The following is a 23,350-nucleotide window of genomic DNA, read 5'->3' as shown; positions in this document are numbered from 1 at the left end:
GCACCAATTAGGATTTGCACTTGCATCTGGCTGAGGCTATTCTATAATACAGTGCGCCTAACTCCCTTTGCATGTATCTCTGAAGGGAGCATGTCCATGGGAGGAGCATGAGCATGTCAGGGGTGTTCTGAAAATTTGCGCACATAGAATACTGGGTCAGTGCATCTAACTTGGGTGCCAGCATTAACACCAGGTTTGACACATCTATAGAGCACTTTTATTAAGATGCAGTAAATGGGGGCCTGCTCTAGCATCAGCACTTGTTTTTGATGCACGCTGAGGGCCCCTTTTAATGCAGCAGGTAAAAGGCTGTCTTTTTTTGAGGAAAAGAAATGGCCATATGGTAAGTGAAACACTTACCACATGGCCATTTCAGGGGGGGGGGGGGACACCTTACCGCCACCCATTGAGAAGCCACGGTGCTACAAAAATTGAAAACATTTTTGTAGCATCAGAAATGGCGGGCTCTAGGGGTGAGAACTACCGCCAGGATCCTGCGGTAGTTCCAGTTTGGCGTGCGGCAAGTCCATTTCCGCGTGCCAACCTTTTAATAAAAGAGCCTCATAGTAAGGCACAAGATTCATGTTTAAGCGCTATTATATTAACCACCCTGTTCACTAAGCCACGTTAGAGGCTGTCACATGGCAATGCCAACACAGTCCATTCAAAGTAAATGAGCTGTGTTGGCGCATGGCAGCTGTCTGCGCAGCTTAGTAAACAAGAAGGTAAGAGCATGCTCTTTACAGAATAGCACTTAGTGTTGATTTTTTCCAGCGCCTAATTTAGAGCGCCATTTATAGAATCTGACCCATGGTGTCCAATGTGAATGAACAGAAAGAGTTTTTTAGCTATTCAGAAGATTAGATTTCCGGAATTATGCAAAGATCAGCTTTGTTAGATGATTCAGACACAGTAGGAATTATTGGACTGATCTTTTAGTTTTATATAAAAGACTGACATAGAGCTAAACTTATAGAGTGTTTTATAAAGTCAATATAGTTGCTTATGTCCCTTTGTAAAATTGGAACCCAGAGCTATCCTTAGTAGTACACAAATGATCTTACACAGATCTGAACCTGCTTTAAAGAAGGCATAAGTAAGTATGTATACTCTATCCCTCTAATTCTTTAAACTTCTGTTCTTAAATTTCCAATTACGGTGCAAATTTGCTCATGTAAGTTACAGAATTAGATCAGTTACATGAGTAACTTACTTCAATAGTTGGTTGTTAACTGGAGTTAACAGCCAATTATTGGCTATAATCAGTAGCAGCCCTACCGGTTGGCCACCTGAGCCGGGGGCCTCAGGAGGCACTCTTTTGAGCTGCATCCACCTCCATGCCTGACGCGCTCTGGCATCGCCCCCTGTCCTTCCTTCCCCAAATTTTACCTTCTTTTCTTGCTTTCCAAAAGTCAGGGTGGCAACTGTTCCCATAAGCTGCCCTGCCACTGACACCTTCTCTCTTACAGCCCACCATACTTCCTGTTTTATCAGAGATGGGGTGGACTGCAGTAGAGAGAAAGGGTCAGAGGCAGGGCAGCGTATTGGAACTGCTACCACCCTGACTTTTGACAGGGAAGGAAAGAAGAGGGGATATGTCAGACTGGAGGGGGGGGGGCAAAGCTGGGGCAGTAGACCTTCTCTTCACCCCAGGTGGCAGACTATCCCCTCGCCTCAGGTGGCAGACTGTCTTGGGTCACCCCTGGCTATAATTGGCTTTAATTGGGACCACATGTGTAATTGCCCTTAGTCCCAAATTCCAGAGTGTATGGAGCTGGAAGGGACATGGGTGGGTTAGGAGCATGTCAGAATACTATCACTCAGTGGCGTTCCTAGGGGGGCTGACACCCGGGGTGGATCGCCGATGAGCCCCCACCCCCCGGCGAAAGGATACCCCCCCCGGCGAAGGAACCCCCCCCCCCTGGGTGCACTGTCCGCTTCGTTCGTTTCCATGCTCCCTCTGCCCCGGAACAGGAAGTAACCTGTTCCGGGGCAGAGGGAGCACAGAACGAACGCAGCGGACATATCATCCCGGCATCTAAACTTCAGCGACCTTTTAGAATTTATCCCATGGTGTATTTGCATATTTTATATGATATATAAGAATATTTTAATCCCACTCCAGTTTTACCCAAACTATGCCTCCAGGAATGCCTAGATACAAATCACATAAAAGTAGACATGTCTTGTGGTGCATCTACTTTTTACACATTCATACCCACACGCAATTTTATGAGAGCCTTGATTCCATATCTAAAACATGCTTTAGACACAGAAAAAACATTATAAAATTACCTCATTTGTAAAAAGGTTTTATATATATAGACTGGAATAAAGCCTTTTGAAAATGGAACCTTATAGGGGGTGGTTTTGCGTAGCTCACAGTGTATGCAGGGTGCCTTAGCCTACGCACACTGACAAAATAACACGTATGTACATTATTTTCCTCCTACAATCTAAACATGGAAGTCTGCATGTACTCAGGGATGGAGCTACGATTGCCGGTGTCCCCATGAAACTATTGGCCAGCGACCCCTGGGGTCTTCTACTGCCACTCTACCTCAGAGCTGACATGAGCCTTTCCTTCACAGGCCCACACTCCTATAATGCTATATCTTGCCCCCCCCCCCCCCGATTACTTCCTGTTGGAAGATGCAGGACACGCAGCGGGGGCCGGGCACCACTGTAAGCAAAGTAAGTGTGGTGCCCTCTGCCTTGCTTACCTTGCTTACCTTGCTTACCATGTTTCACTAGCCCTGCATATACTTCAGCTAGGCAGAGGAATACTAGCCAAACTATTTACCTGGGAAAATGGCTGTGAAATTCTCAGTTAACTCTCTAATGGCATTCATGTCATTGTCATTTAGAGTTGTTGAAAGAGGTCTCACAACTGCAAATCACAGGAAACTCTGAAGGCTGTGATACTTTTTAAAGGAGTGGTTCTCAAACCAGTCCTCTAGACTCACCTAGAGTGCTGGTGTTTTGAATATCTATGATGATGATGATGATGATGCATTAGACATATTTTTGTTTTCAAATGCAAATAAAACTCACATCTATTCACAATTTACTCTGAAAACCAGTCTAAATGGGAACCGAGGACCGAGTTGAAAACCACCATGTTAAACAACCAACAAAAGAAGTTGTGGTACACGAGCTTTCAAGACAAGAGAGGTCTATCTTCATAGGCTACAATAACTCCAATTCTCTTCCAGATCATTACAGCTACTAGAACACTGAACAAAGCATTAAAATCCTCACCTTCTGGTGTCAGTCTAACAGGTGTTTTGCAACTTCTTCCAAATCCTCACTTCACAAGCAAAACAAAGACAAATTTAAAGGGAAATGAAATGAGGCAGGAGGGGCATGGCAAATTGTTAAGAGTCTCCAAACATCCATGACTAATTACAGGTGATCATGTCAAAGTTTGAAGAAACATGTTTGAGTATCAGTCACAGGAGAAAAAGCACTGGGGACTCCAATTGCTAAAGTGGTCAACAACTGGTACAAGAAAAGGTGATAGAAAAAGTTATCATAGCTTCCTGTTGAGTAACAATGACTGCAACTGTCAACTCATCCAGAATGATAGCATCATCAAGGGAATAGAATTACCATCAAGGCCCGGGGAGACACTTGAGTTCCTCATAAAGTTGGTGATGTAGGAGACAATCAGAACAGAGCAGTACAATTTAAGAGATGCCAGTAAATGCAGTGGACAAGCAGATCAGAGGGAAACAGCAACACAAGAAATCATGGAGTGGTACAGTGTAGAGAACCTCAGATGGCACCACAAGGTTTATCCAGTATGTCAAGGAAAAAAATTTATTCAAAGACCCGACATGGCCTGTGTTTCGGCAAACACCTGCGTCAGGGGTCAAAATGATGTTAAAATGTGTCTTATCCTCTTGTAGGGTCTACAGTACCATGATACTTGTTACTTTTCATTGTGTACCAGTTCCAAATGTCTACCTTAGCTCTAGAGAAGCAGGCTTCTTCATAAATCTTCTGTTACATAATCCTTCCAGGTCCTAGCTTAGCTTATCCTCCTTTTGTCCTAGGCAAGTTCTCTCAGGCTTTGGGACTCCTCCCTCTCTGAAAACCTGAGAGGAACTGCTCAGGACAAATGGAGAAAAAGCTATGCTAAGACTTGGAAGGATTATGTAACAGTAGATTTGTGAAGAATCCTGTTTCTTGAGAACTAAGGTAGAGATTGAACTGGTACACAATGAAAAGTAACAAGGATCGTGACACCTTACCATTGGTACTGTAGACCTTTACAAGAGGATAAGACACATTTTAACATCACTCTGACTCCTGACACAGGTGTTTGCCAAAACACGGGGTGTGTCAGTTCTTTGAATAAATTTGCTTCCTTGACATTCTGGGCCCACCTGGTTGTTCCATCTGAGGTCCAGTATCGCTCCAGTAAATGCAGTGGACCATTATAGTTGTTGCCTATGGTATGTCAAATAGAAATAAAATACATTCTTATGAGACCTACCCTTTAAAATGCATATATTTCCATAACAAAGACTCTTTTCCACCATTCTGAGATATCCGTAATGAGATTTTCCTTGTATAATGATTAAAACACCTTTAAATTGAAAAGCAAAAGCAGTAAAAATGTGTGTGTGTGTGTGTTTCAATAACTCCACATGGCTTTTTTGTAGCTGCCCGCATTTCCATTCTTCATGCAAAATAGTTAAAAGTAACATTTAATTCCACATGCTTTGCCAGTCAGGACTTGGTTTGAGATTCGGATATTGAAATTAATTACAAAGAAAATGTTAATTTTTTCTCATCTGTTTTATTAAATAAAAGGGTTTTTTTCGGAGGGGGTATTACCTTTAAAGTACCTTCTTGTATCCAATTGTACTTCCAAGTTTCTATGTTTCTCTCCTGAACGTGCAGTCCCTGTTTGAGCTACTACCATTCATCAGATGAAATAGCTGATCCTGCTAATTCTCACTGATGAACCATATCTTAAATATCGTACAATGTGGGGGTTATAAACTAACGAGCTGATCTATGTTTATATAGAAAAAAGTGTATAAGGAAAACAAACGCACAACACCACATTTACATTAATGTCTAACAGATCAAATGCCTGACATTGTCTACAATGAAATGATGATCCATGCAGTACAAAAAAAGGAAGATTCCTCCTGGTTGATAATATTAGTTGTCTTGCTGTCAACCAATGCCAATAGTAAGTGGCTGGTTTTGTATGTGTGTGAATATATATATATATATATATATATATATATATATATATATTTATTTATTTATTTATTTATTTATTTATTTATTTAAATACCCCAAGGAAAGCAATGTCCTTTCACAAAGTCATGTATAAATACTGTTTGTGTTTTCCAGTTTCTATTAAAAAAAAAAAAAGAAGATCCAGGTTATAACTTGGAGTTTTGAGAGCTCATGCTGTTTTGAACATCCTGAAGGAAGTCAATATGTTCTGTTGCTTGTTGCTTTCTTTTTGTCATCGCCCCATAAATGATCTTGGGCAGAAGTGATGGAAGCAATCATGAAAGAAGAACTGGGATGGGGAAGGGGTGAGGGACAACATATGGCTGTAGAGGCAGTACTGGAAAAGAGCTGCTGTGTGCTGCGACGATCCCGGATATTTCTATTTTATTTAACGTTCATGAAGCGAAATAGGAGCTCTGCATTGAATAAAGCCTGTCAATGGGGTTTCCTACTCTAGCCTGCATGGAATTAACTTCTGATGAGGCAAGAAAACAGTCGCTCAGGCTGGTCAAAGAGGTATCGCTGTCCATGTCATGGAATATAGAGTCATTCCCTGCAAAGAAAATGGGAAAATCAGGACTGGTACATTCTTGGCGTAAGAGGATTTACAAGACAGTTTTGGAGGAGGTGTGAAAAATACAGGGCCGAACTGCAAGGTAGGCAAACCTCAGTATGGTATGAGTTTGATGCAATTTTCAAAAATTCTTCTGAGTCTCTGTGGAAATGCACTGAATTTTCTCCAGCCAATCTGGCAAAATAGTTTGACCAGATTTGATGCAAGCTTCTCTTTTGAAAGTTCAACAAACTCATTCATGACCAACTTAGTAAATGTTTCTGCAAACATGACAAAATAAAATATGTCTGTTCTCATGAGGTTCTTCTCAAACAAATTATATTCACTTTTGTATGTTTTTAACCGTGATGTCTTTTTATGATGCATACCTTCTTGCAATTCTTTGGCATAATAATCAAAAACTGAAATAGATATAATAAGTAAAGTTTTAATGGTATTAGTTGGGAAGTGTTCATAGGTGTCACTATGGGGTTGTAAGCCCAGTGATAGAAGATGTAATATGTCACCATTCATAGAGGTACTTTTATCAAGCTGTGGTAAAAAGGGCCCTGCAGTAACAGCAGGGGCTGTTTTTGCCACTCACAAGGCCCTTTTTACTGCAGCGGGTAAAAAGCCCTTATAAAAGACATGGCCATGCAGTAAGATTATTCTTACCGTGTGGCCATGCGAAGGAGAGCACTTACCACCACCCATTGAGGTGGCAGTAAGGCTCCTGCAGTAACCCAGTGGTAACCGGACAGCGCCACCCACCAGGTTAGCAAGGCACTAGAATTTATGGAATTATTTTCCATAGTGCCAGAAATGGCGCACGCTTGAGCCGGAACTACCGCCAGCGGCTGTGTTGGGCCAGCGGTAGTTCCGGGTTGCCACGCAGCAAGCCCATTTCTGTGTGGCAACCCTTTAGCAAAAGGGTCCCTTAATGCAAGAAGAGTCTCATGAGAGCAGGACATACCGTCTCATTAGGAGATGTAGTTATCAATGTGGGCTACTATTAAGATGTGTTATTTTACCACTAACTTGTACTATTTTAGCACAGGTTTCATTTTATGCAATGAGACCTAGCTACTAATAACTGGGGTTAACAGTAAAATAACACATCTTTAACGATAGCTCAGGTTAATATCTTACCCCCTAAATGCTTTTCTTGCTGCCGATGGGAGGTAGGTTGAACAGTGAGGAGTCAAATTGGGCGTGGGACAAGGTAACCCCTTTCATTCTTGTGTAACTTGTGGTGCCCCTATACTTTATGGGACAATCATCAGTCTATGCTCTGCATAAATGACTGAGGTAAAGGATTCTGCTAGCATGTAGTTCCCATAAATGGTCTGTAGCAGTCCAGCTGGCTCTAATTTCCCAATAGTAGATGTACTGGTGCTTTAAGGCACAGTTTAACATTTACAGTGCTGTTTATTTCACAAATAGATCTGGGAGTTACTGCTGTTATGTCATGTGTGCTCTGTAGGGTCTGAATGTCTTTTGGCAGGGTTCTGTTTTATTTTAGAAAGTCTAGAAGTGGAAGGAGAGAGTGCTGTTCCTGTGGTGATATCACAATTTTAATATTTTTTTTATTTATTGTATGGCAAGTTGTAAAGGGACCACTCTACTATTGCAGAATATGGAACGTGTGCTACACAACTGGAGATGCAGGTTTTATTTTGAGATTCTGTCCAATTCTGTGTTGATCCCAGGAAACAGCAAGGCAAATGATCCGCAAACTCCAAAGTGGAAAACAACGAAGCAGATCAGTAGTAAATGTAAATAGACTTTATTAATAAAATTGCACATAGAGTATACTGCCTGACACAGGCCGTGTTTCGCCCAGCAGGGCTGCGTCAGGGGCTACTCAATGATCCTTACTATAAATGCCTTCTAAAAAGTGTGTGTTCCATTACTGGGTCGACAGGATGTACGATGGTTACTAGATGTTGCCCTCAGTTTAATTAATATGGTCTGTGCTGGTTCTTTCTGACCTTTGTGCATTAACCATTATTGGAACGCACACTTTTTAGAAGGTATTTATAGTAAGGATCATTGAGTAGCCCCTGAAGCAGCCCTGCTGGGCGAAACAGGGCCTGTGTCGGGCAGAATACTCTATATGCATTTTTATTAATAAAGTCTGTTTACGTTTACTACTGATCTGCTTCATTGTTTTCCAATTCTGTGTTGATTCCAGACTTCATTCCCATACTGACATGTTGGTTGAATAAGGCAATCAATTATAATGGTAGTTTTATTAGATGGCTCATAAAGAGTTTTCATTACCATTAAAAGAAAACCCCAGAGCGTTCTATGCATAGTGTCTTTTATAACTAAAGGTGTGTGGCAGGACGGGATGTTCTGTGGTGGTGGTGGGTATGATGTGGTAAAATGTGTCTGACTTCCCCTCTTCTGTGCCTAATTTGTCCCCTAATCCAGTAGCACTCCAAATACTTATGTCTAATAACACTACTGAATGTGTAGCTCATTTCCAAAAGCAACAATCTACCAGAATAATGAGAGGAACACTACTAGCTGTATGTGTCCAACACATGGAAATATGCACAGAACTGTGCCACAGAATTTCATGGAAACTCCATTTATACGCCACTCTCATAACTCACTGTTTATGGCAGGTAGTAGCCTGATCTTTGAAAATAGCGCAGAGAAAACATGACTGTATAGATCACATGTATATTTATACCTCTGCGTATAAAACTAAGCAAGTATTTCACTAAAAATAGCAGTGTTTAGTGTCGCTGAAGATATATGTAAACATAGCATCATCACAACAGAAAATCCATTTTAGAAACTTTTGGAAATACCAAGGTTCCACTAACAGCATTTTCCCCATGTATAAGTGACAAATAGAGACATACAAGGGTTGATTTTGCTATGCATGTGTCACTCTGATATATATATATATATATATATATATATATATATATATATATATATATATATATATATATCAGAGTGACACATGCATGTAAATATACAGCAAAAAAAAAAAAAAAATATATATATATGGGGGAAGAGAGAGAGAGATTATATAGATATAAATTATGTACATTTATATACCTGGATGTAAAAGAGCAGCTAGTTAGGGAGATGGCCCCTGAAACTGCAGCTTTGTCTCAAGGGAGATAGTTTTGATTGTCAGAGAAAGTGGCTGCATATCCCCCTCATACACACATTCAAGTCTCAGGTCCCAAAGACACCTTAGCCAGAGGTGAAGAGGGGCTTGGAAGAGGTATAAATGACAACATGGAACTTTTCAAGAGTATATATGTATTGTCATTCTGAAATACAGAATGCATATATATTTTGAAAGAACGTCCAGGCCCCACTGCTTTTTTGTATTTTTAATTCCTCTGCGTTGCTGTCTGTACTTATGAATAATCCATTTCTAAGCTTTCCACATATACTATTTGACATGTACAACTCCACTATTTATATGTGGAAAGAGCACCTAAGAACTACTACTACTACTATTTAGCATTTCTATAGCACTACAAGGCGTACGCAGCGCTGCACAAACAAAGAGCTTACAATACTTAAAGTTATTTTTTTTTAATTAATCTATTCCTTTCTCTGTTTAGGAGAACTCTCTGGTGACACTTTCTCAATACACTTATTTTCTTTAAAAATGTGCAGTATCCCTTCCATAGATCAAATATTTATTCTGTTTTGCCTTTTGTACAAGGTAAAAGAAATTTAAAATATTTCCCCCTTGGTTATGAGGTCGAACCTATATCTTTGTGTTTTCAAATCTATTTGTTTCAGAATAAAGTAAGCGTAATTTTAAAAAGGATTGAGGGAAAACAAGGGGTCCTTTTACTAAGCTGTGGTAAGCACTAAGGTGTACTTACTGCAGCTTAAAATGCCTTACCACAGGGTTGCGCTTAGGCATCCCGTGATAATTTTGGCATCAGTGAGCGGCGCTTTCCATAAAAATTTGATTTTTTAAAGGAGGGTGGGGCAAGGGTGGAGAGTAGGTGTGTTCTGTGCTAATCACCCCCCCAGCGGCATGCACCCGGGGTGGACCACACCTACCGCCCCCCCCCCCCTAGGAACGCCACTGGACATGTGTAAGCACTCCCTAAGTCCACATTTTACCGCAGTTTGGTAAAAGGGCCCCTAAGTCTTTGCCATGCGCATGTGACTCGATGACACAGTTAGTGATCGATCAGGGATGTGACTCCTGACATCTTCTGGAAGTCAAAGCACCTACTTCCAGATTCCATAAAAAGGAGTGTGCAAATTGATGCTTAGTGCCCAAAGTTCTGCACGCTGTTATAGAATAACAGTAGTATGCACTCATAAATTAATATGATAATTGACTGCTAACTGGACTTATTGGCTATAATTGGATTAACTGGTACTAATCAACATGATTTGCAGCTGCACACGCAGCTACCCTTACTCACTATTCTATAACTTGGGTATGAAAATTCAAGAGCACATATCTTCAAAGGGGGTGTTAATATGGGAGAGGCATGGGCGGAGCAGAATATGCATGTGTAGGTTACAGAATATCTGTATTTACACACACATGTGACACATTTAGTTGCCCCCATTTACACCAGCCTTTGAAGTTGGCATAAGTGGGGTTGTCTAAGTGGACGCATGTAAATGCTGACCTTCATGCATACTTTCTGTTATAGAATAGCCACTTAGGGGTGAATTCTGTATATGGTGCCGAAAAAAGCACCTGGAAATTGAGCCTAACTTTAGGTGTGACCATTTGTACCAACTGAAACTTGGTGCAAATGTATGCGCCTACATTGGGTGTGTATCCCAGTTATTCTATAACAATGCACGTAAATGCTAGGAGAATTCCCGTTCCACCCATGACACTCCCATTTCCGTGCCCCCCTTTTTTTTTACTTGTGCGTAAAATTTAGGCACGGATACCGTGCCTAAATTTACACACATAAATTCCAATTAAATCTAATGACTGTCAATAATTTCTTGTTAAAAAGCCAATTATTGGAGCTAATTAGCTCGCTATTCAATTAAATTGCGTATCCAAATTGGGCACGTGCCCAAATTTGCACATGCAAGTTTTGCTGACTTTTATAGAATTAGGGGGTTAGTGTGCACTTTCCCAGCGCCTAAATGTGGGCGCCCTATACAAAATCTACCCTGTAATAACGTAGCAGGTTTTTAAACTAAAATGGGATTGCGACATGGGGATTTTTGTAATATATTATTTTATGTTAATTATTTTGTACATCTTAGGGATGCCTAGCTCTCTTATTGTAAGCTGCATGAACTATTTTAGGTATATGTGGGATATAAGAATTGTATTGATATTTATATTGTTCTTATGATTTTAATTTATTTTAAATTTGACACCACTAAGACGGACAGGCTCTTTCAGATACAGATAAGCTACTAGACCTTGACAAACTTTCAGTAACCATGGGCAGCTTTGAAGATCCAAGGCAGCTGGTACCAGTGGGGGGGGGGGGGTCCCTTGACCTACTTAATTAGCAAAGTTTAACAAAGCCATGAAAAGCAGGTGGGAACATTTCAAAATGAAATCCACCTGTGTATGATTTCTAGCCTGCCACATTCTTAACTCAGTACAAATTTTTCTCTGCACTGCAGGGGTGTAGCAACGGGTGGGCCCACTCTCTGCCTCCTTCCCACCCCCACCCCCACCCTGGACTTATTGCCTACCTAGTCAGGGCAAGAACACAGGATAATGAGAGGAGAACTGGAAGGGGAGTCAACAGCCACACTGCCTAGTGCCCATCTATATTAATCTCAGATCCCTCTTAAAAAGCCCAGTCCTGCTGCTCAGGGCCCTCAAAGAAAACAGAGTCGATCTTCAGTGTGAGAGCATGGCAGCTTCTTTCTGAATGCAATGCTCTGTCCTAAGCCTTACCATAAGGGTTCATGTGGTCACCTGGCATTTGAGGAGGGGTCAGACCCTGCTGAAACGGATCTGTGCTGTAGCTGTTTTGATCCATTGCTACAATTTGCTGCTGCGGCGTTACAAGTGGTGTGTATGATGTCATCATCCCTTCCATTCGATTGGACATTACTTCTGCAGAACAGTGAGAGAATTTGTTTAGCATCTGCTGGTTGGGATGAGAAGTAAACACAGCAAACTAACATAGATGCTGAAGTATTAGCCTACATTCCCCCCCTCCTAAATAGGGATTTTCATTTTTTTAAAAACACATAGAAATTTCATAGCATCAGTGGCTTTTGTGATTTTTATGCATTTTTTCACACAAAACCTCTTTGGTGAAAAAACCCATAGACTTCAGTCTTCACAAATATTGAAATAGTCTGTTGTGTGCAACACTTTACTCAGATTCTGGACTAATGAGCTGCTCCAATGCAATATCATACAGAACAACTTATTATTTTTGAATTCAGAATAAACTGGCACATACATGCGTTCACAAGCCAGCCTTCATAGAAAAAGATAGTAATGTTTCACTGAGACATAGTTCTCCATGGCAAACTTTCACTAGAAATAGTTGAAAAGGTTTTGTGCATATATATATAAGCTTTACAGTTCAATTCTTTTAAAAAAAGTTTTAAGTATAACCATGTCAATGTCCAAAAAATTTATTAAAAATACAAAAATGTGAGGAAAAGACCTCATCAAACCAAGGCTGCAACTTTACTGTATTGTGGTTCTTATAGCCCTCAATAACTTCTTCAATCACTTGAAAGACACTGAACATTACTTATCTTCATGTAAGGTCAGAACTTCAAAAGTGCAACTTTGCTATACATTGGCACAACATGTCACTTAAAAGTCACTGAAAATTACTTATCTTCAGATGGATTCAAAATGCCATAGTGCAGCTCTGCTAGTCCTTTGCAGAGCATTGTACAGACACAGAAGCAAATCAGTGTCAGTCCCAACAGGGACCCATTTCACCGCATGCTTTTTCAAGAGACCTCACCACATTGATGCCAGAGAAGTATTCCAAACAGGTTCAAGAGCAGAAATGAGGTGCAAAATAAGGTGTAGCGTTCCGCTCTTGAACCTGTTTGGAATACTTCTCTGGCATCAGTGAGGTAAGGTCTCTTGAAAAAGCACACGGTGAAATGAGTCCCCATTGGGACCTGCACTGATTTGCTCGTGTGCCTGTGTCTGTATGGTGCTGTGCAAAAGAACTAAGCATGTGTGGGGTGCCGTCATCAGTGGCTTAGAGTCATTGCTGCTGCTTGCCAAGCTTAGTAAAAGAGAATTCTGGCCACCTTCAGAGAAAGTATTCAGCTGACAGAGCTTGGGGATCCTCATTAGCTAAAGTATTTATATTTTGAGGTGGGGTAGGGCGGGGCAGAGAAAATTTTGTGTCCATCCACTTTGGGCTCAGGCCCATCCAAAACTGGTTGTCTGGCTATGCCACTGCAGGTACCATGCACTAATGACAACACTGGCATACAGTCTAAAATAAGAGTTAACACAGAAGCACTTAGAGGGGATTCTATATATGGCGCCTAGAAAATCCGCGCAGAAAACATTTTCACTTAAGCAAATTCTATAAGTGGCACCTAGATTTATTTATTTATTACATTTGTATCCCACGTTTTCCCACCTTTTTGCAGGCTCAATGTGGCTTACATATTACCGTTAATGGCGTTAGCCAGTTTCGGTCTGAACAAATACAAGGTATGAATGAGCACAAGGTGATATAACGGTAGATAAGGTATATGTATGGTAAGTAATTGGGGGAGTTTAGAGAGGGAGAGGAGAGATGGAGTCTGGTAATGTCCATTACGGTCTTTGGTTATATTGTGTCGCACGGTATACAGAATATGCTTAGTTGATATCCCAGTGCCTAAAACTATGCGTGTCCATTTACACCAATGAAAACCTGATGTAAATCCCGGTGCATTGATTTAGGTGCAGAGGGCCATATTCTACAACTAGGTGCGTAAGTTTTAGAATGCCCATGAAATGCCCATTTCCCCATTCATAACATGCCCCTTTTTGTCTGCACACATTAGAAGTAAGGCGCAGTGCATTGCAGAATAAGCTTAGCGAGTTGTGTGCGTAAATTCTAATTATTGCCAATTAGCGCTCATTATTGCTTGTTAAGTGCTGTTATCAATGCTAATTAGCTTGTTACACCAATTAAGTTATGCACGTTGTTATAGAATCTGCCTGGATTTTGGCGTGGATCTCTAGGTACGCTATATAGAATCCGGGGGGGGGGGGGTTAGAACCTTCTAAATAGGATGCAATAAGTGCTCCCGTGTAAACTCTGCATTAGCCAGTTAGTATACATTAAATATAACATGCTAACTGGCTAACGCTTCCATGCCTACTCTCTGCCATGACACAACACCTCCCCAAAATATTTTTCAAAAATCCGTAATATGCAGGTTAGTACATGCAAACAGGCAAAATATTACAAAACGCATTAACGCGTTTCAGTGGTAGTTATACTGTTTTGTGGTGGCATTTATAAAATGAAATGACACAGAAACAAAACAAATTTAATTTTGTTTTGTTTTGCTGAAGATCCCCTCCCACACATCCCCCACATATTCCTCTTCGCTTATGAATACTGTACAGAGTTTTCAAAGGAAGCAAAGGGGGTAGTTTCCTTCTGTGAAGTGTCTACAAGGTGTACCTTCTACCTGCTTTTTCTGAGGGTGATGAAATTGGGGCAAAGCTGCATGTGTACAGTTGAAAATCCAAACAGGCAGACTGCTCACTTCCTGAAACTAAGCAACTAATAAATAAAAATGCCCAAAGCCTGTATGTACTTTAAACTGTTGGGGTGAAGGAGGGGGAAGCATTTTCCATCCAAAACAGTCTACCCTCCATAAGGTCAAGTTTCAAAATAGTGCTGTCTGTTAACTAAATAATTACTCGAGTAATTTTTACATCTAGGTTGAAAGGCAACACTGATGACTATTTTGGGACAATTCTATAATGATAACATTTATACCTATATGTCATTATAAAGTAGCCTCTCTGGAGTAGAAATCAGATTAAAACGCCCCCATGTACATTTACACCTGATTGGGTCATGTATAAAATGTACATTCTGTAATCATATGAGCACGTACAGTTGGGCAATTTTATTAAAGCCCTTTATGGACTGTTGCATTTGCCCTTGAGAGAAATGCATTATGGGACACGTAGTTTTGGCTTTCTTAAAAAGAAAACCACTTTTCCTGTCATAACACGTAAGAATTTACCCAAGGCAAACACTTTATAAAATTACTCTATTAAAATGTAAGCTTGTGAAACTAAGATCCTTTCCAGGGATGCAGTGGATTTTGCTCTGTAGGACCTCTTCATTATTATTTGTTGATAAAGTGCACCTTCCTGAGTAGATCAAGTTTGGCGATGAGAAACTGGTGGTGGGAAAAGCCCCTTGATGAGGAACTGGCAAAAAAAGTGGCCCCTTCTCCAATGACCTCAAACACCTGAACAGGAAACCTTAGTAGTTTGGGTTCCTTTTAAAAAGCAGTATTTTAAAGGTAACTAAATAGACTTTCAGTACAGTACAGAGCTCTCTCACCATTGAAAATGACTAAACTGTTTTAAATGGTTTGTGAGTTGGTTGAATGTAGTTCATTGTGTGCTTAGAACCCAATATGAACTCAGTTTCTATCAAATTATGGAGCCTGTTTCCTAAAAGTTTTCTTCCATGTTGCATCTATGGGAAAATGCTTAGAGGGTCTTTTTCTGACAGCGTGTGCTAATGCTGTTGAGCGTCATCTCCCCCAAGGTCCTTTTTATGGAATAGATCTAGTGGCAGATCATGTACACATTATTAATAGGGCCCCAGATGACAGAAATCACCATATGTTCCTGAAAAATGACACTTCGGTACTCTTCTGCTCTGCAGATTCTCAAAGCTTGATTTCTACACAAGTATCGTAAACCGCGCTTGACAAAACTATCTATCTTGGATCCAACAATGTGGAGGGAATCTTTCAAAGCCATTTATTCTAGTAAATACAGCTTGACCTGTTTCTTGGCTAAAAGTATAAGTGGGTTTCCATAGCGTACTTTAGTTTACCTGAATTTGAAAGAGATGTTCCCATGGGATGCAGCAGTATGCAGCAGAAAGACTGATTAGGTCAAAGGGGGAAACAACATGTGTGCATGGGTTCACCACCACCACCAATTGGCTTTCTGCACTAAGGACAGGTTCAAAGTACACATGTAGTGTTGCTATATGTATGTTATATTAGCTGACTTCCAAAGAGAAGCCAACCATGTTATTTATCTTGGAGAAAAAAACTGCATGTATACACTCTACAAATACAAATACAGTGCACTCCATTTAAGTGCACGTTGGATAAGCGCATGCTCTGTTTAACTGCATGCCGTACTTCGGTCCCATTTTTGGCGCCATCAATTTCTATGGGGACAAACTTCAGTTTAGCGCACCACAGATAAGTGCAAGATTCGCTTATATGCATGGTCTAAGACCGCTCCTGTGCAGGAAAGACTCCGCATAAGCGCGTGCATGGAATACGGAAGCCGATTGGCGCATGACAACCAACGAGATTTCAAATTTACCGCCCCTTTAACTGCCACAGGCAGAATAAGCAAAAGATTGTTGTTAGAGTATACACTGGGGTCATCATCGTCATCGCGGCAGAACTGTAAGACTTTAACACTGGCTGAACGAATAGAAGTTCTTAAAAAATTAGAAAACAAACAAAGTCAAGCATCTATTGCTAAAGAATATGGTGTCAATCCCAGTCAAATTTCACGTATCTTGAAGCAGAAAGACCAGCTTCTGGAAGACTGGCAAAACAATACAAATCCACACCGGAAACGAAAATGGGTGGGAAAAGCTGAGGAGGTAGAAGATGCTCTTCTTTGGTGGTTTTCTCAAGTCAGGAGCAGACAGTTTCCTGTCAGTGGTCCACTGCTTATGGAGAAAGCTAATCAGCTAGCTGAAAGTCTTGGACTAACTGAATTCAAAGCCACTGTTGGATGGTTGGAAAGATGGAAGGAGAGGAACAACATAAAATTCAAGAAACAGCATGGTGAAAAACAAGACACTGATGACTTTGGTGCTGAAATTGGGTTATTTCAGTTCTTCCTACCATCTTGAATGAGTTTGCACCTCGTGACATTTTCAATGGTGACGAAAACGGTCTCTACTGGCGAGCGATTCCTGATGAAACACTTGCATTCAAACATGCCGAAACTACAGGAGGCAAAACGTCAAAGGACCGACTGACGATCCTCCTTTGCTGCAATATGGATGGGAGTGAGAAGTTGGAACCCCTCGTCACTGGAAAGAGCAAACAGCCCCATTGCTTCAAGAATATTAAGCAACTTCCTGTGTCATAAGAGGCTAATGCAAATTCATGGATGACTGGGGAAATTTGGAAGCAGTGGCTAAAGAAGTTAGACACTAGAATGCGGGCACAAAAGTGTCAGATTTTGTTGTTTTGTGATAATTGTGCTGCACACAGCGATGATGTCAGGCTGTCTAACGTCAAGGTGGGCTTCCTGCCACCAAACACTACCTCTCTGATCCAACCTATGGATCAGGGCATAATAGCCAATTTCAAACAACATTATCGGGCTCTTGTGCTACATCGTCTGATGAGCATTATGGATGACCAGACTGGCAAGGATAAACGTGCTGTTGAACTGGCTCATAATCTATCACTGTTGGATTCCCTACATATGCAGAAAGAAGCCTGGAATCATGTTATACAGGCAACCATTGTGAACTGCTACAAGTGGGCAAGCTTTGTTAGGGATGTGGAGAGGGACGAAACAGATGCAGCTGTTGCAAATGCGTCAGATGAACAGGCTATTGACATCCCAGCCTGTGTTACTGATTTTGATTTACTGATTTGTTACTGATTTACGTAGCTGTTGATTACAATCTACAAACAGCTGACGACAGCACTGATGTCCAGATATGTGCCTACATGCAGGCAACAGCTGATGATGAAACAGATGATGAAACGAGCAGCGAGGCACATGCTAACAAAATTCAACAACCTCCTGTCACTTTTGCAAGAGCGCTGGAGAGTCTCAACTACATGCGGGCCTATCTGGAGGCCACTGGATGTCAGTGGTATGACAGTTTTTACTGTCTGGCACATGTAGTCTATGGAACTCACAGACACAAGAGTGTACAGATGACTATGACTGATTACTTCAAGTAAGCCTAACGTCAGTTAACGGAGACTGTATAACGTCAGTTAACGGAGACTGTATAACATCAGTTAATGGAGACTGTATACTGTATGTATAATAAACAGTACTGTACATATGTTTATCAGATGTCAAGCTTCTTTGGGTCACAACGGTTAAGTGCACGCTCTGGTTAACTGTATGTCTTTCTTGGGTTCCAGATCCTTGCACTTAAGCAGATTACACTGTATATAGGTGGGGTGTAGACGAAGACTCAAACACTAATTATAAATCTGTCCACACAAATACAAAAAAAAAAAAGCCTAACTGGTGTGAATTCTCAGCATCTCAAACAGTGAAAACATCATAAAATCAAGAGATGAAAGAAATGGTGGAAGGAAAAAGCCTCAAAGAGCTCCAGGTATAACAACCTATAGAGCTGTATTCTTCATCACTGGCAGAAAAAAACCTTCCGACAACAACATCCTTGAATCGCCAATAATGTCTAATAGTGCAGTAATAGACTCAATCAGCTCAAAAAAGGCATAACAGAATGCACTTATCTCTTGGCAATAATCGGTGTCTGCAAGCCTCCATCAACACATCACATATAGAAATCCCACGACCAACAATGGCCAGTGTTCTGCTTCAGGGCCAAGACATCTGGGATTCTTTGAATAGCATCAAAAAACATGCTGAAAAACACACGAAAGCCATCAACAAGCAGCCATGTTTTTCAATGCTATTAGAAGATCCCAGATGTGATATGTGGCCCATGCGGTAATTTCATTTTTAGCGTGCATCTGCTACGTGTGACACAAAATATATTTTATTTTCTGGTGGATGGCAAAAATCTGGCAGTAACTCCGATTTGACGCGCATAGGCAATTACCGCACGGTTAATGTGAGAGACCTTACCGCTAAGTCAATGGCTGGTGGTAAGGTCTCACACCCAAAATGGATGCATGGCAATTTATTTTTTGTCGCATGTCCATTTTCCGCAAAAAATTTTTTAAAAGGCCTTTTTTACAGGCGAGCTGAAAAATGGATCTGTACGCACCCTAAATACACACCTACACTAGCGCAGCCCATTTTTCAGCACACCTTAGTAAAAGGATCTCTCAGAGACATATCTAACTATAAAAGAGAATCATTCTTCTCCATTTGCATATTTTTTTCTCTGTAGCAAATGTTGACTCACCCTGTCCAAGTCTCTGAGAGTTTTGCTGTTCTTGCTGCTGTTGATGCCTTCTTGCAAGCTTCTTCATCTGAAAGGGAAAATACATTCCCTCATTACAATATAATAACAGATTTGTGTATAATGGTGGATCAAAAATGTAATAGTTATGTTTTGTGCCAGCATGGTGGTTCTTCTTGTAATGTGTTGTTGTTGCTGGTCAGTTAGTTTAAAGTTTTTATTCTACCCATCTTACCAATACCCAAAATCTAGGTGATGGTAAGCTTAAATCACAGCAGTAGAAATGTAATGGGATATGAAATATGATGAAGTTCTTAGGAGATGATGAATGGTTTCAGTTTGCAGCAACTGTGAGGTTTTTGGGTTGTAGTAGAAGTCTTGAAAGCTTACCTTTGCTCTTTGGTTCTGGAACCAGACTTGAACAACTCGCACACTCAATCCTGTCTCAGCTGCTAACGTTTCTCTTACCTGCATAAGTAAAGGTAAAAAAATCTATTTATTTTTCCCGTGAAATTCATCTGCATTTGTAGGACTCAGTATGTTTATTTTTGAAAGTTGTACTTCTGTACTTAGGCTATTTACATGGGTTACTTGGCCATTTCGAAACGCGAAGAATTTCCAGACAAAGGACCATATTCAGTAAATGGCATCCAAATTTGGGCACTGGAAAAAATCAGTGCCCAGTGCTATTCTCTAAAGGGTACTGCGGGTTGGGCGCCCTTAATAGAATAGTGCATAGCGTCGATTCCCACACCCAAATTTGGGTGCCAGGACTTATGCCTGTTGAAAACCAGGTATAATTACTAGCACCCAATTTGGATGTGCATCCACAGTATTCTATAACACTATGCAGAAAATTCTGGAAGGCCCCTGACCTGCCCATGCCCTTCCCATGGCCACATCCCTTTTTGGGTTGCACACCATGGGATTTGGGTGCACAGGTTTATAAAAATGCATGCACATCCAAATTGGTGCCAATTAACATTGATAATTGAGCACCCAATTATTGACATTAATTGGCTCGTTACCCAATTTAGTTGTGCACATATTTCAGGACTGGGTCCAAATGTGGGCGTGCAAATTTGAGCATCCTTTAGAGAATCTAGGGGAAAGTGTTTGCTCTGATAGCCTATACTACTACTACTACTACTACTATTATTTAACATTTCTAGAGCGCTACAAAGTGTACGCAGCGCTGTACAAACACAGAAGAAAGACAGTCCCTGCTCAAAGAGCTTACAATCTAATAGACAATATGTGACTAGCTTACTGGAATATTGCATATGTCCTTCATTTGGTCAGTGCAAAATGAACTAATGTAGCAGGCAATGTTGGTCATGTGTACATTAGTAACAGAGAACTTCACAGGGGGTTATACTATAGCCCCTCCTCCAGTGAATACATTTCATCATATCTTATTTTATTTTCTATTTATGCAACAGTGTATTATATTTTATAGAGTCAAAGGGGTAGATATTCAGCCAGTGGAAGGCCACATATGTGCCATGATCAGCGCTGACCCTGGGTATTCAATGCCAGGCTGTTTCTGGTGACTGGAATTCAATATCCGACTTTATTTTGGCCTCTAAAAAGTTAACCACTACACTGATATTCAACACTAACCGGTTAAGTTTTTAGTGGTCAAAGATAGGCCTGCTATTTAAGCAGCCTATTTTGACTGCTTAATATAGTTGGTTTGGCACTGATTATCCATGCCTAACCAGCTATGTTGCATGATATAGCCAGTTAATGGCTAGCCTCTAACCGGGATATTCAGCGGAAGATAACCGGTTATCTCTCACTGAATATCTACGGTTCAGCATTTAAATGCTATTTAACCGACTAGGAGCCATTCCTGGCTGGTTAATTAGTTTTGAATATCAGGGCGAAAAGGTTCATCCAGTTATTTTGGGGAGTTATCCAGACTTTGAAGTTTTGGAATCCCCCTCCCATGGGCCCCTTACTGACTAGCTAAATTTTGTCCAGGCAAATCATTGTCCACAAACGTTTTGCCAGGCAAGGGGGTTAGACGGTTTCCTAAAGGACAAGTCCATAAACCGCTACTAAATGGACTTGGGAAAAATCCACAATTCCGGGAATAACATGTATAGAATGTTTGTACATTTGGGAAGCTTGCCAGGTGCCCTTGGCCTGGATTGGCCGCTGTCATGGACAGGATGCTGGGCTCGATGGACCCTTGGTCTTTTCCCAGTGTGGCATTACTTATGAGATGTGATGCTGGGGACATTTCTATAGTATGGTTAAACTCCCGCTGATCAATGCTAATATTAAATGCTAGCCAACCACAGACACCCAGGTACATGGCCACAAAATTGCAAGTTTAAATGTAACCAGGCAACGTTGTTTAACTTTTGGCCTAATAATCAGCCTGATATTATTAATGCTGAATACCGTTTAAGTGCCTAACTGCAGAAATTCAGCAAGAGACAACCAGTTATTCCAAAACTGGTTTGCATAACTCCCCAAAACAACTGGACAAATCTTTTTCCTCCGATATTAAAAATTATTTAACCGGTCAGGAATGGCTCCTGGTCAGTTAAATATAAAGTTGTCAGGAAAAGATTGCCTGGTTAGCTTTATCCACATGTGGCTGACTGAATTTACATATGTAGTTATATGTCATACTGTTTCATGAAAAACCTTGGAATCTGATTCTAGAATGGCAATAAAACCATCAACATTCATTAAAAATGACTCTATAACTCTTATAGGTTTTTAACACAAAAATATTAAAAACAATAACAACAACCAATATCTGCCTTTTAAACAGATAAGAGATAGAGACACAGGTAAATTGGTAAATGGATTGGTATTGAAACTGATGTCTACAGTTTTCCTTTAAAAATATATATCTCAAAATGGATTCCTAACTTTATCCATACAAACTGAAGTAGCAAAATGACTGCCTTCTTAAAAAAAACCCGAAAAAAAAACCCAACAGACAATACTGCTACCCTATCCTTACACCACCACCACACACAAACAAGTCAGTTTTCAAAGTACATAAACCAGATCCTACCTTCCTACAAGGTTTGGAGGATACTTCAAAAGATGCTTTAAAGGCTCTTCTCTGTTGTGTGGTAAGTATCGTTCTTGGTCGTTTCGGTCGTCTTGGGTCTTTTCCATCATCACTGCCTTTTCCTTGGTTAATTTGTCCTTTGCTTGGCTTTATGTCTGCATCCTCATCATCACTTTTAACTGGTGAAATGTAGGGGATGAGGTTAAAATTAAAGCTGATGATCGATTTCGGGTTTACTGTAATTATGTTTTGACTCTTCTCGTATTGTACACACGGCTTGGAGTGAAATGGTGGAAGGTAAGTGTTTAAATTAAATTAAATAATAAATAAAACTAAGTTGAACTGTTGTTTTCAACTTCAAACAGAACAACTGATACTGTATAGATATCCAAAAAGAAATTGAAAAATAATTCTACTTGTATTAGACTTAAGGAGAGCAATTTTATAACAGAGTGCATAGGCTAATAGGGCAGGAAGGTATTATTATTTATTTAGATTTTGCTCACACCTTTTTCAGTAGTAGCTCAAGGTGATTTACATTCAGGTACACTGGATATTTCTCTGTCCCAGGAAGCCTCACAATCTCAGTTTGTACCTGAGGTAATGGAGAGTTAAGTGACTTGCCCAAGATCACAAGGAGCAGCAGTGGGATTTGAACCAGCCACCTCTGGATTGTAAGACCAGTGCTCTAACCACTAGGCCACTCCTCTACTCCTATGTGTCTTTAAAAGACAGATAGGAGTGGAGGAGTAGCCTAGTGGTTAGTGCAGTGGACTTTGATCCTAGGGAACTGAGCTCAATTCCCACTGCAGCTCCTTGTGACTCTGGGCAACTCACTTAACCCTCCATTGCCCCTGGTACAAAATAAGTACTTGAATATATGTAAACTGCTTTGAATGTAGTTGCAAAAACCTCAGAAAGGCAGTATATTAAGTCCCTTTCCCTTTCCCTTTATAAATACTAGGGCAAATTCTGCAGGAGCAGGTATAAATGTTAACTCATAAAGTACGCTCATAAGTACATATTTTATTAAATACATGAATAAATTACGTCTGCATAAACTTGCCTGTTTGCATTGCACATACTTTTAGGTGTAACCTACATAGAAACACAAAAAACTGATGGCAGATAAAGACCATCCAATCTGCCCATCCATACCATCGCCCAAATTTCTTAATAGGCATTTTA

At 40.5% G+C, this 23,350-nt stretch overlaps 1 protein-coding gene across 3 annotated transcripts in view; it reads right to left on the bottom strand.

The window, feature by feature from the left end:
- Nucleotides 1-5,311: 5,311 nt before the first annotated feature.
- LMX1B (LIM homeobox transcription factor 1 beta) overlaps nucleotides 5,312-23,350 on the bottom strand; it is a 314,227-nt gene continuing 296,188 nt past the window's right edge. For 2 of the 3 annotated variants that reach the window (XM_030207614.1, XM_030207616.1), the window contains 5 exons: nucleotides 22,163-22,341; nucleotides 19,513-19,590; nucleotides 19,126-19,192; nucleotides 11,709-11,870; nucleotides 5,312-5,815 (listed from right to left, as the gene is read on the bottom strand). In XM_030207614.1, the coding sequence (XP_030063474.1) occupies nucleotides 5,658-5,815; nucleotides 11,709-11,870; nucleotides 19,126-19,192; nucleotides 19,513-19,590; nucleotides 22,163-22,341 (644 nt within the window). In that variant the 3' untranslated portion in view covers nucleotides 5,312-5,657. The remainder of the gene's footprint in view (nucleotides 5,816-11,708; nucleotides 11,871-19,125; nucleotides 19,193-19,512; nucleotides 19,591-22,162; nucleotides 22,342-23,350) is intronic. The other variant, XM_030207615.1, reaches the window with a different exon arrangement.

This window comes from Microcaecilia unicolor, chromosome 6 (genome assembly GCF_901765095.1).
Source record: "Microcaecilia unicolor chromosome 6, aMicUni1.1, whole genome shotgun sequence".
In the NCBI taxonomy this organism is placed as follows: Eukaryota; Metazoa; Chordata; class Amphibia; order Gymnophiona; family Siphonopidae; genus Microcaecilia; species Microcaecilia unicolor.
Note: the sequence above shows the minus strand (reverse complement) of the source record. Positions and strands in the feature narration are given on the sequence as shown.